The sequence below is a fragment of the Diplotaxodon limnothrissa genome, linkage group LG7, assembly GCF_057381915.1.
Source record: "Diplotaxodon limnothrissa isolate DT_005_m linkage group LG7, D_limnothrissa_male_GT1.1, whole genome shotgun sequence".
NCBI classification, from domain to species: domain Eukaryota; kingdom Metazoa; phylum Chordata; class Actinopteri; order Cichliformes; family Cichlidae; genus Diplotaxodon; species Diplotaxodon limnothrissa.
In genome coordinates this window covers 31,220,219-31,231,183 of record NC_140602.1, presented here as the reverse complement: position 1 = coordinate 31,231,183, position 10,965 = coordinate 31,220,219, and the positions used below count along the sequence as shown (strand labels likewise).

The following is a 10,965-nucleotide window of genomic DNA, read 5'->3' as shown; positions in this document are numbered from 1 at the left end:
CGTGCCAACATGGCGGCTGGCAGCTAACGCAGACGCCTCCTCCTCCGTCTTTATCGTTATCTTTGTCAGCAGTGAAGAGATCAGCGGGCCCGGGGAAGATTCACGGAGAGGGCCGGTGAGCGGATGTCTGTCCCGGTCTCTGTCTCGCTGTTGTCCGGTACGTGAAGCCGGCTTTTTTTCTGAACCGACAGCAACAACAACAGGAGGAGCGGAGGGCGGGCTGGTTCAGCGGGGCTTCTTCACCTGTCGACCGGTATGTCTCTCAGGTAAGAAGGCGTACCTGTGATGGCTCGTTGCTGTGCTGGCTTTCCTCCCTCCTCTCGGCCAAGTCAGGTGACCCGTTGGCATTAAAATGGCTCTCAGAGATAAGAAAAGAGGAGCGGGCGGCTGACTGCTGTGACATTAGTCTGCTTAAATAGACTCGTCAGGCTTATTATGGTTAAGGGTCAGAACGGTGCCACATCACCCTGATACAGGCTTATTTCTCAGAGACTGTTTTTAAACCCGAGTTTCTCCTAAACAGAGACTCCACTGTCTCTGCTGTAGAGTCACAAGAGAAGGTCTTTTGTTTGTCATCCAAATCTAATCAGTGGTTTTCATTAACACCTGAACCTGGTGGTGGCTCCACCCATGAGTGATTCATATTAGATAATCCCCTCCACTTATTCTGCTCCAAACTTTTTATTTCTGGACTGAACTGAATAGCTTTGCATGAGTCACACTTCAAAATAAACCTTCTTTATTATATAATGGTCTTATTTAGCTTTTCTCTCTTTAATTATTGGCAGAAGTGGGTGGAGCTTCTGTGTGACTGAGATGGCATGTTAGGAATATCCCCTCTGCCAGAGGCTGATATGATGGGTTCAGCCCAGCCACATCCAACCCAACAGTTTTCAGTAGCTGAATAGAGCAAGGAAGCAGCCATCGACATGAACGACCTGCTTCTGTTTCTCATCTTTCATTAAAAACAGATCCATTCTGCTCATTTCAAGCTATGTATTGAGCATATGAGTAGCTTAGCATGCTTCAAATTAAAAAATAATCCTCCTTCATCTTATACAGTCCTCTTCTGATTGGTTGCTCCTTGTAAACAGAAGTGGGTGGGCTACTGAGCAGGAGTATCCAGGCGGTCTGAGTAGTTTTTGTCACCGTAACACAATCGAGGAGTTTTTAATGATAATTAATAATACAGTACATATCAAAAAACATGTCCTCAAGCTGCAGAGAGGCTTAAATAAAATCTATTGATGTGCTGTCTGGATAGATGGGAGCAGGATTAGGGGGGTTAGTGTGGAGTGGGAAGGGAGGCTTATTAGCAGCATATCTGGAGACTGTAAAGAAGACATAGAAAAGGATGAATGTTGGGAAACCAGCAACAAAGGCCGAGTGCTGAAAAGCAGCACAGGTGGATAAATTTGGCTTGGCGCCGGCACATTTGGCAGGGCTGAGTATTTGATTATGGAGCTGCTGTCATCCGGTGTGCTTCTGGTCTGACTCCGGCACACCTGAAACCACACAAACACAAAAAGGAGACGCTCAGGGAGGGGCGCAGGTCAGCAGGAGGGAAAGGGAGGTGGAGGAGGGTGTGGCACATGAAGCAAAATCTGTAGACGGCCTCTGTCATCTGTTTAACTTCCACCTGCTGGTTTTGGTTTTGCTTTGTGTGTGTTTGGATGTTTTTGGCCATGCAGAGTACTTTTTGCTGTTTACATAAAGACACCTCGCAGTTCCCACTGAACTGAGTCAAACCCTGAGGACCGCTGGAGAAATTAGGCGTGATCATGATCTAAAAATAGATCAAAAATTGAACTCTCGCTGCACATCCCTACCTCAGTGTTTTCCCTCTTCTTGTGCTTTTATCTGCTTCTCTGGCTTCCTCACACATTAATAAGTGAGCCGAGCAGCAGGCACCCAGCGGGTGTGTGCTGCAGCTGTCTGATGACCACGGTGGCGTCTGGGCGGAGACGCACATTCCTCAGCTACATACCAAACATGATGGTTCCTGTGAAGTCTCAGGAAGTAGTCTGGGCCCTCAGACTCTTCCTCTCTGGTTTTGCAGGAATTGGTGAACTTTGCTCGTTGTGACCTTTAGTTGGTTTTTTTTCTCTCTGCAGGTAATCTAAGGAATCTCAGATAACCTGCTGATGATGTCATCACCGATGGCAGCAAAGCCATCCACTGCCTCTGCCTCCCAACTTCGGCCCTCCACAGCTCTGGACTCACTGTCCGTGTCTTCCCTCTTAAGCGGGGATCTGGACGATGAAGAAGATGGAGGAAGTCGAGGCGGTGAGGATGAAGGACTGGGAGACCTGGAGGTGAACCCTTATGATGGTTTGCCCTTTTCTTCGCGATACTATGCCCTGCTGGAGGAGAGGCAGCGCTTTCCAGTGTGGCGACTCAGGCAGAGTCTGCTGGAGCACCTCGAGAGCCACAACATGGTCCTACTGAGCGCGCCCAGTGGGTCTGGGAAAAGCACGCAGGTAACCACAGGCAGGAAAACATTTTTTGTTTTGTTTTTTTCGAAAATGTAACAAAGCCAGTCAGATCTGTGACTGCCTCCCAGTTGCTCCCATTTAGAAAATTTCCTAATCCATATTTTCATTCTTGGACTCTACTAGAGACGCTTTGCATGACTTGCATCAAAATAATCCCTCTTTATCTTACACTTGGCTTGATTTTTGGTCTTTTCTTTGTAAATTCAAACTGTGTTTTGAGTTTTGCTGGTTTAGAAGCCTGTGTGCTTTACGGTGGTTTTACTGGTCTCACTCATTTAAGATCAGACTGAGCTGTATGTGTCCAGTCTGACACCCGGTCTTTTAACATGACTCGTGTGTGGAGCCAGCCTCAAGTGGACATCAGAGGAACTGCAGGCCTGGAGGTGGTTTCTGTGCTGGGTCTGTTTCTCAGGGACAATCTGGTTATCTATATGCCTGCTCCATAGTTACATCCACCCACAGGCTAATGAATGACACCATTAAACCAATGTGATAGATTCACAGTGCTGTGCTGTAACCTGAACGCTCATTTCGTCCTGAAACACCCACAGATCTCATTTCCAGCACCACCACCTCCTCCTCCCTGTGAGTCTTTATGTGCTCGTTGCTTCGGTCTCTGTTGATCGGCTGTTTTCTGTGATACCTTCACTTTGTCTTTCTTTTTGTGTTACAGCCTTTATCTGCGCTGTCTGTTTATTAACCTGAATCTGGGTCACATATCTGTTATCACTTTGACCTTTGCCCCTCAGTGCGCTCGCTGTATGTCAGTAATTTCTTCTGTTTTTACTCAGTGTTGATGAGTCCTGATTTCCTCTTCAAGGTTTAATTTAGAAGAACAAAAACGTGTCATAAGGGTACATTTTTGTCTATTCTGGGTCTGAATATTTTGCTTATTTTGTATTTAATTCTTTATTCTTAGTTTGGGTCCCCATCAGCTTCCCCCTCCTCCTCTTAAGATCAAATGAAAGCTTTGATTAAATATGGATTTAAGCTCCATTTAAGGCCCAGCTTGTTCTCTTTGGTAATGCGTGGATGACACTTGTTGGCAGTTTATTTATTGCTGTTAATAAGGGATGGATGTAGCCATGGTGATGTCACCCACTGGTTTCTGCACCTTTTGACTAAACGTAGGTCATGTGCAGGTTTTGGGACTTGTGCACTGGTTTCTTGTGGTGTCTGAGGTCATGCAGCATGGCGGTGGTTGTCTGGTCGCAGCCATGGCAGGCTCAGTGAGCAGACTTGACTAGCAGACGAGGGCAAGAGAACCAATCACAAGCAGCACTCAGAATTTGAATGCTTACAGCCAAATGACAGCAGTCCATCCAAAAGCTCATGATGTTGCGCAAGTATAGTGTGAATTATAGGCTTTGAAGAACTTTATTAAGTCTAAAAACATTGTGTGACCTCTGTCCTCCCATGTGCTCACTGCAGGTTCCTCAGTGGTGCGTGGAGTACGCGCTCTCCTACGAGTTCTCTCATGGCCTCGTGTGCTGCTCGCAGCCTCACTCGGTGGCGGCGGTGAGTCTGGCCCTGCGCGTGGCCGATGAGATGGACCTCAGCCTGGGTCTGGAGGTCGGCTACAGAGTGCCCAACGATGACGGCTGCACGCCTGACACCATGCTCAGGTTAGATCCTTTTGAAATCTTACGCTGTTTTCAAAGTAATTTCATTTCTGTAGTGGCAAATAAAAAGTATTCAGATTACTCTGAAATTTCTCCTTTACTCTGTCTCTTGTACCTTTTAGATACAATATATTTTTAAGATAAATGCTTTTTATTGTGAATTATAATGTTATTTAAAAAATGAGGCACACAGTGCATAGAACAGAGCAGCACTGCTTCTTGTTGTCAGTATCAAACAATTAGGTAATCGTAAGTAAAAGTAATTAATCTGCGATAAACCTTAGACTGCTCTGAATCTTTGCTTCAATATTTACACTAGATATTGTCTTTCTTCTGCTTTCAAGATCAGCTGCCATCACTTCATAACATGTTTACACTCTAATCCAGCAGGTACAGGCAGTATATCTTATAAGCATTGGATGATGCCCCTCTGCAGGCTTTCAGAAGGTGATCAATCAGGGGGGTCTTAAAAAGACGGGAGCTGAAATGGCTCGTTTCAGTTAGATGAACAGAGTGGTTACATAAAGGCTCGATAAAAGATAAATAAGGATTGCTTTGAACGGAGCTACTGCAGCTCGTTCCCTGTTCTCATTTAACTCACAACAAGGAAGCAAGTATCAAATTATTCCTTTTTGTTATTCTTTGAAAAGTCTCTGAAACAAACCTGCATGAAACATTTGATCCATGTTAAAGTCTAAACTTCTGCATCTCTGGATTTCTTTGGTTCTGGATGAAAATATTCCTCTGCCTTTCTTCTGCCCACAGCCTCACCATCAATTCTTATACTCTGTACACTTTAGTTTCCTCTGAGATTGATCCACGTGTCCTGTTTTGATGCCCTCTCCGCAGGTTTGTCAGCGACACGCTGTTGCTGGAGGAAATGATGTCAGACCCCCTGCTGCATCAGTACGGCGTCGTGGTCTTGGATGAGCTCCAGGAGCGCACAGTGCCCACAGACGTGCTGCTTGGCCTGCTGTGCGACGTCTGCCGCCAAAGGCCTGACAACTTCCGAGTGGTCCTCCTCACTCACCCCACTCTCGCCCCTCGGCTCGCCACCTTCCTGGGACCCTCTGTCCCTCACCTCTCCTTGGACAACCTCCCCTCAGAGCCTGCTAATGGAGACCAGGAGGAGGAGGAAGAGGGTGGAGCAGTGGAAAGGAAGGCTGTGAACGCGGAGGTGGAGACACTGTACAGGGAGCTTTCAGCGGGAAAGGAACCCACCGCCGTCGCATGTCACATGGTGCTGGATCTGCACCGGAGAGGAGAGGAAGGAGACGTGATGGTGTTTCTGGCCAGTGCACAGGTACACGAGTAAACGGCCACGGAGAAGAAAGTAGATCCTCCGAGGTTTTTTGTGACAGAATATCTTTAAAAATTAATCTCCACATCAGCAGGCATGAAAATTATTTAAATACAACCTCTAATGAAGGAAAGCATGACTCATTTAACAAAAACTAAACCAAAGACTGATTTAATAATGATGTACACTATATTAATGCCATAGGAAATTAGTCTGTAGGAAATTAGTCCTCTGCATTTAACCCATTCACTCAGTGAAGCAGTGGGCAGCCACCAATCCAGCACTCGGGGAGCAGTGTGCGGAGACGGTACCTTGCTCAGGGGTACCTCAGGGTTCGGTGGATTCGATCCCCCGACCTTCCAATCATGGAACCACCCACTGAGCTATCTCTGTTTCAAACAAAGTAAACAACGCCTGGGCCTGTTGGTACAATGACCCCTGATCTTATTCCTTTAACACAGTGTTTAGTTTTTACACTTTAACACAAAGCAAATTACCCAAACCGATCTTCATTCTTTATTCTGAGTTGTAGAGTTTCACCACCTTTGTCCTGCAGAGCAGTGAAATAAGGTCAGCTCCGCCTGAGAGGCGTCTGGGGCTTTGCAGGTGTCTGATGTCTCAGCTCAAATGAAACTACAAATATGCAGAAATCCCTCATGTGCTTTCTGTACATATTGACCTTCACTTTAGACTCTCATTTAAACTCCCTTTGTGTCAACATCACCACACCTCCTGCTCCTTCACTCACTGTTGAGGCCTTGTCTCCCTCGAGGGTGGTTTAGTTAGGATTACCTGGAGTGGAACACTGTCAAGTTCTTTTTAAATTGCCACTAAGTGACAATCAGCTCGTCCTCAGTTTGGAGAAGCAACGCTAGAAAAGAAGGACAGCTGCAGGTGACAGCAGGCCACCTAAAAACATTCACTCTGTTAAGTGTGCTCTTTATTTAGAACATTTTGACTTCTTTGTCTTCTATCAGAGAGCTAAAACCATCAAACTTTGGCAGGAGCATCATTTAACCTCACAGAGCACAAGCTAGGTGAGGGTTTTTTGTGCTTGTTTGTTTGTGGAAGGTGTTTCATTTTTAGAGAAATGCCCCAAAAGGAACCAACAGCGCAAACAAGAGGAAATCGGCAATGGAGGCAAAACCGGTTACGTATCAGGTTGTAAATGTTTATTTCTGCTTTAATGTCAGGCACTTTAACACGGGAGAGTATGGGGCCTCACTGCTGTAGCCCCAGTGGACATCAGGGGAACTGCAGCTGTTGGTGCTTTTTCAGCCTGGTGATGAAAACATGTCCCCTGAATCACACCCTCACAGTGGATTTGATCATGTCCTGTCTCCTCTCTGTTAAACAGGAAATAGAAGAGTGCGCCGCCCTGCTGGAGAAGGAGTGTGTAGCTTTGAGTCCTCAGCTCGGCGCTCTGCGACTCCTCCCCCTCCATGCCGGACTGGGTGGGCTTACACAGCGGATCTACGAGTCCGACCCTGATGCGTCCACCCTGAGGGAGGACGGCAGCTCTGAGGTCAGCTCGGCACTGGGAGCTGGAGGTGTGGGCAAAAAAAGGAAAGTCATCCTCACCGATGCACTTGCAGAGGCATCCTTCTCACTGCCCGGAGTTCGCTACGTCATCGACATGGGGCTCCAACTAAAAAATGTGAGTTTGTTTTTGTATCAACAGCAATATTTCATGTAAAAGTACTCTTTTTTTTTTATTATCACTTAATAAGCTTTACGCATATTCAGGCCTGTTTTTGAGCTTGAATTTAATTCATGTTCTGTGGCAGGTTTATAATCCACAAATAAGAGCAAACTCTCAGGTTCTGAGGACGATCAGCAAACACCAGGCCGACATGCGCACTCAGAGGGTGAACAGCCACCTTCCAGGTACGCATCTGTTCAGGTTTCACTCCCACACAAATGCTTCCTGAGGGTTAACAGTTTGCTGAAGAGTTATGAAGCACTGACTGAGCTAATCACAGCTCAAAGACTGAAAGATAAAACTCCATTGGTATTTCCCATAGACTGTAAATAAAAGATGTCCATAGCTGCCATGATGTCACCTGCTGGTTTCTCAACTTTGGTGGTGAGAGTCTGAAGTGACCGTTGATCTAATTTTAAGTTTCACATATTTGCACCCCCAGCTGGTCGCAGCCCCTACCTGAGCCTGATTCTGCTGGAGGCTTCTTCGTGTTAAAAGGAAGTTTTTCCTTTCCACTGTCACTAAGTGCTTGATTATAGGGTGTATTGCAGTATCTACCATTTTAAGGCAGCAGAACAGCTCATCTTTACAGTCGCTCCAGGCTGAACAGCTGCCGGGTAACTTTAAATGGCCTGAAATTGATTTAGTGACAGCAGCTCACTGAGGTTTAGTTTAGATGTAATTTTACCAACTGATTAAAGGCAAAGGGAGCGACAAATTCTAACTTTTCTAACTAATCCCCCAAAATAAGCTCAGTGCAGGATTTAGGGACAAACGGTAACTTCCAAAACCTTTCAGTAGATGATAGCATAAATGTATCAGTGATGGTTTTACAGAAGTAAAAGAAGACCATTAAACATGAGCAGAATACAGCGGGGATTAAATGGTTTTAACTTTAGGTGACTGTGAGGTATAAAACAGGGTCGTCCATGTAGTTATAGTGCAGTTCCTCTCGGCAGACTGCATGCTGCCATCTTATGGTAAACTTTGGTATTACATGGACAGGGAGAGGCCTAGCTCTGTATCTTTCTTCACACTCTGCTGGCTGCTTTGGATAATTCTGGGAGGATTTGAACTATTTTTAAACAGGAGTTTACAGAAAATACCTTTAACACCTGCAGTGTTTCACCATGGCTGTTAACTGTGTGACTTCTCTCACTTTTTAGGCCTGTGCCTGCGTCTGTACTCCCAGTCCCTGTATGAAGAGGGGATGGCGGAGGCTCACTGTCCAGGTGTGATGGAGGACAACCTCAGCCACCTGGTGCTGCTGCTGAAGAGGCTGGATATTGCTGACATGGGGCAGTGCAAGTTCCTGGACAGACCAGGTGACTTTTTGCAAACCTCCTCTGTGCCACAGAGCACACAGTGAAGGAGGTACACGTTTGTACCCATGCTAAGGAGACAGTCCAAACTGGTAGTAGTTTGGATTTACCCTCATACCCTCCTCTCTCTGCCCCTCCCCCCAGCCCCTGAGGCCCTGATGCAGGCCCTGGAGGACCTGGACTATCTGGCAGCGCTGGACGACGACGGAAACCTGTCGGAGGTCGGCATCATAATGTCAGAGCTGCCCTTGGAGCCGTCGCTGGCGAAAGCCCTGATCGCCGCCTGCGAGTACGACTGCGTCGACGAGCTGCTCACGATAGCTGCGATGCTCACGGGTAAGCAAGCATTGCAGGAAGTGAAGCCCGATGAGAGACATTCGTTCTACATTGACTCTTTTAATAAAGAACATTTGATCTGATCTTTGTGTTTTCTTGTTGCAGCTCCTTCCTGCTTCGTCACTGCAGAGCCCAGCAGAGAGGAGGCTGCCGTCACACACTGGAGGCCTCTGATGCACACAGAGGGAGATCACATGACTCTCATCAATATATATAATGCCTTCTTGGAGCGTACGTACACTTAACCTTCATCACAGATGTACTGTGCTCAGCAGTGATGGTGCAATATTTTTCAGAAGCTTTAGGCAACTTTTTTCCATGAAACAGAAATTTAACAGAACAGCCCGTGGACCCGTTTCCATGCTGTATTTGACATTAATCAAGTTGAAGCCTAAAGGAAAAAAAAACCCCCAAAAACATTTTCACTGTTTTCTGGGTACAAGTCCTGAAATTCAATAACTGCTTCTGCTGGTTCCTCTGATTGCTGGCCGGCCTGTGTGTGATCACTGCAGACAATCAGGATGAGGCCTGGTGCACGACGAACTTCCTCTGTCACGCCGCCCTGCGATTGGCTGTGGTGATCAGGGCGCAGCTGCTGGAGGTGATGCAGCGGATAGAGCTTCCCGTTTCTCCTCCCACTTTCGGATGCCAAGACAACTGCACGAACATCAAGCGGGCTCTCATCTCAGGCTTCTTCCTCAAAGTAAACTCCTCATTTTAAAAATATTTTTACCCATATTTCTGCTCTTCCACTTGGTGAATTTGTGTAACACTGACTCCTCCTCCTCAGGTGGCTCACGATGTGGACGGCTCCGGTAACTACCTCCTGCTAACTCACCGCCACGTGGCTCACCTTCACCCCTTCTCCTCTTACCTGTGTCGACAGCCGCGGCCCGACCCCCCCAGTTGGGTCCTCTATCACGAGTTCACCATCTCCCGCGACAACTGCATTCGCATCGCCTCTGACGTCCACCCACAGATGTGAGTTAAAGCTGCAAATTGGCTGCAATGTAGTAAAAAAGTGGCTTCATGCAACTTTATTAAAGTGAAAAACATTTTTAATCCCAGTGTCTGAGCACATTATAATCTAATTTAAAAATCAGACCCTCCACAACGCTCTCAGCTGCCTCGAGCAGCCTGTGAAGGATGAGGGCGTAAAAGAGTCGTGTTTTGAGACGCTGTTGTCACTTAGTGCTGATTATTATCACCTTTAAGCATCTCTGTTGACGCCTATCGTGATTCCTCATAGGCTTGTGGAGCTGGCGCCACAGTACTTCCTTGGAAACCTGCCTTCGAGTGACGGGAAGGAGCTGCTGATGGAGCTGCGGCAGAGCCTAGAGCCGCCAGGGTTGTACGATCAGGAGGGGGCGGCGCAGGAGCACGGCCGGAGTCCTAGAGACGCTGAGGGGGGGCAGGAGCCTCACAATCAGTCCAGCACTGAGCTCTGCGTCATCCAATGAGAAGGGAGAAGGGGCGGAGCTTCTCAGGAGAGGATTCTGAAGACTTGGCGGTCTTCTTGATGTGACTTTACACGTGCAACACTAATGTACAGTCCTGTGTGTCTCCTCCTCTGTGTGGCGGCTATGAACATTCACACCTCCTCATTTCCTCTTTTTTTGTTTTTGTTGTTGACTTTATTTAAAAATGAATCTCAAACATTTGCTTTTATTTAAAGAGAGATTTCTATGTTTCTATGAATTTAGAGTTTTAAATTAAAGACAAAAAGGAAGGAGCGATGAGGGTGAAATACCGGAAGCAATACTCCCTGTTAGTGTACGACCTTTGACCTCTATGCAGACGCCCATGAAGAGGTGCTTCTCAGGGCTCACTGTGATCTGTTGTGATGCTGATGCTTCCCAGCTGTTTTGATACAGTTTTCTTGCTCAGTCTTTTCCCTTTTTAATAGAATTTGTGTCGGTGCAAAAACTGCTTTGAATAAAGTGAAGTTTTTCATGTTTTCAGGATTTCAGCTGAGTGATTTTGCACTGTGTAGCTACCTGAGTTTTAACCTTTAAAGTCGCTTTACTGTAAGATTTAAAACTGTCAGTTATTAAAGAGAATTGCCTCCTCCAAAGAGTCTGTTGGTTTGTCAGTGAGATTACACATAAATGATGAGGCTAAACCACAGACTGTAAGTAAAAAAAGGATGTAGCAACCGTGAGTTCAGCCACTGGTTTTAGGTTTTTGG

General features: G+C 46.5%; 1 protein-coding gene across 1 annotated transcript; it reads left to right on the top strand.

Moving 5' to 3' along the window:
- Window positions 1-10,839, top strand: dqx1 (DEAQ box RNA-dependent ATPase 1). The gene is made up of 12 exons (XM_085359599.1): window positions 1-266; window positions 2,115-2,480; window positions 3,927-4,120; window positions 4,967-5,420; window positions 6,775-7,074; window positions 7,205-7,304; window positions 8,286-8,444; window positions 8,586-8,777; window positions 8,883-9,008; window positions 9,290-9,480; window positions 9,568-9,758; window positions 10,027-10,839. Exons 2-12 carry the CDS (start codon window positions 2,145-2,147, stop codon window positions 10,235-10,237), a joined length of 2,454 nt encoding a protein of 817 aa, XP_085215725.1. The 5' UTR covers window positions 1-266; window positions 2,115-2,144; the 3' UTR covers window positions 10,238-10,839.
- Window positions 10,840-10,965: the final 126 nt, after the last annotated feature.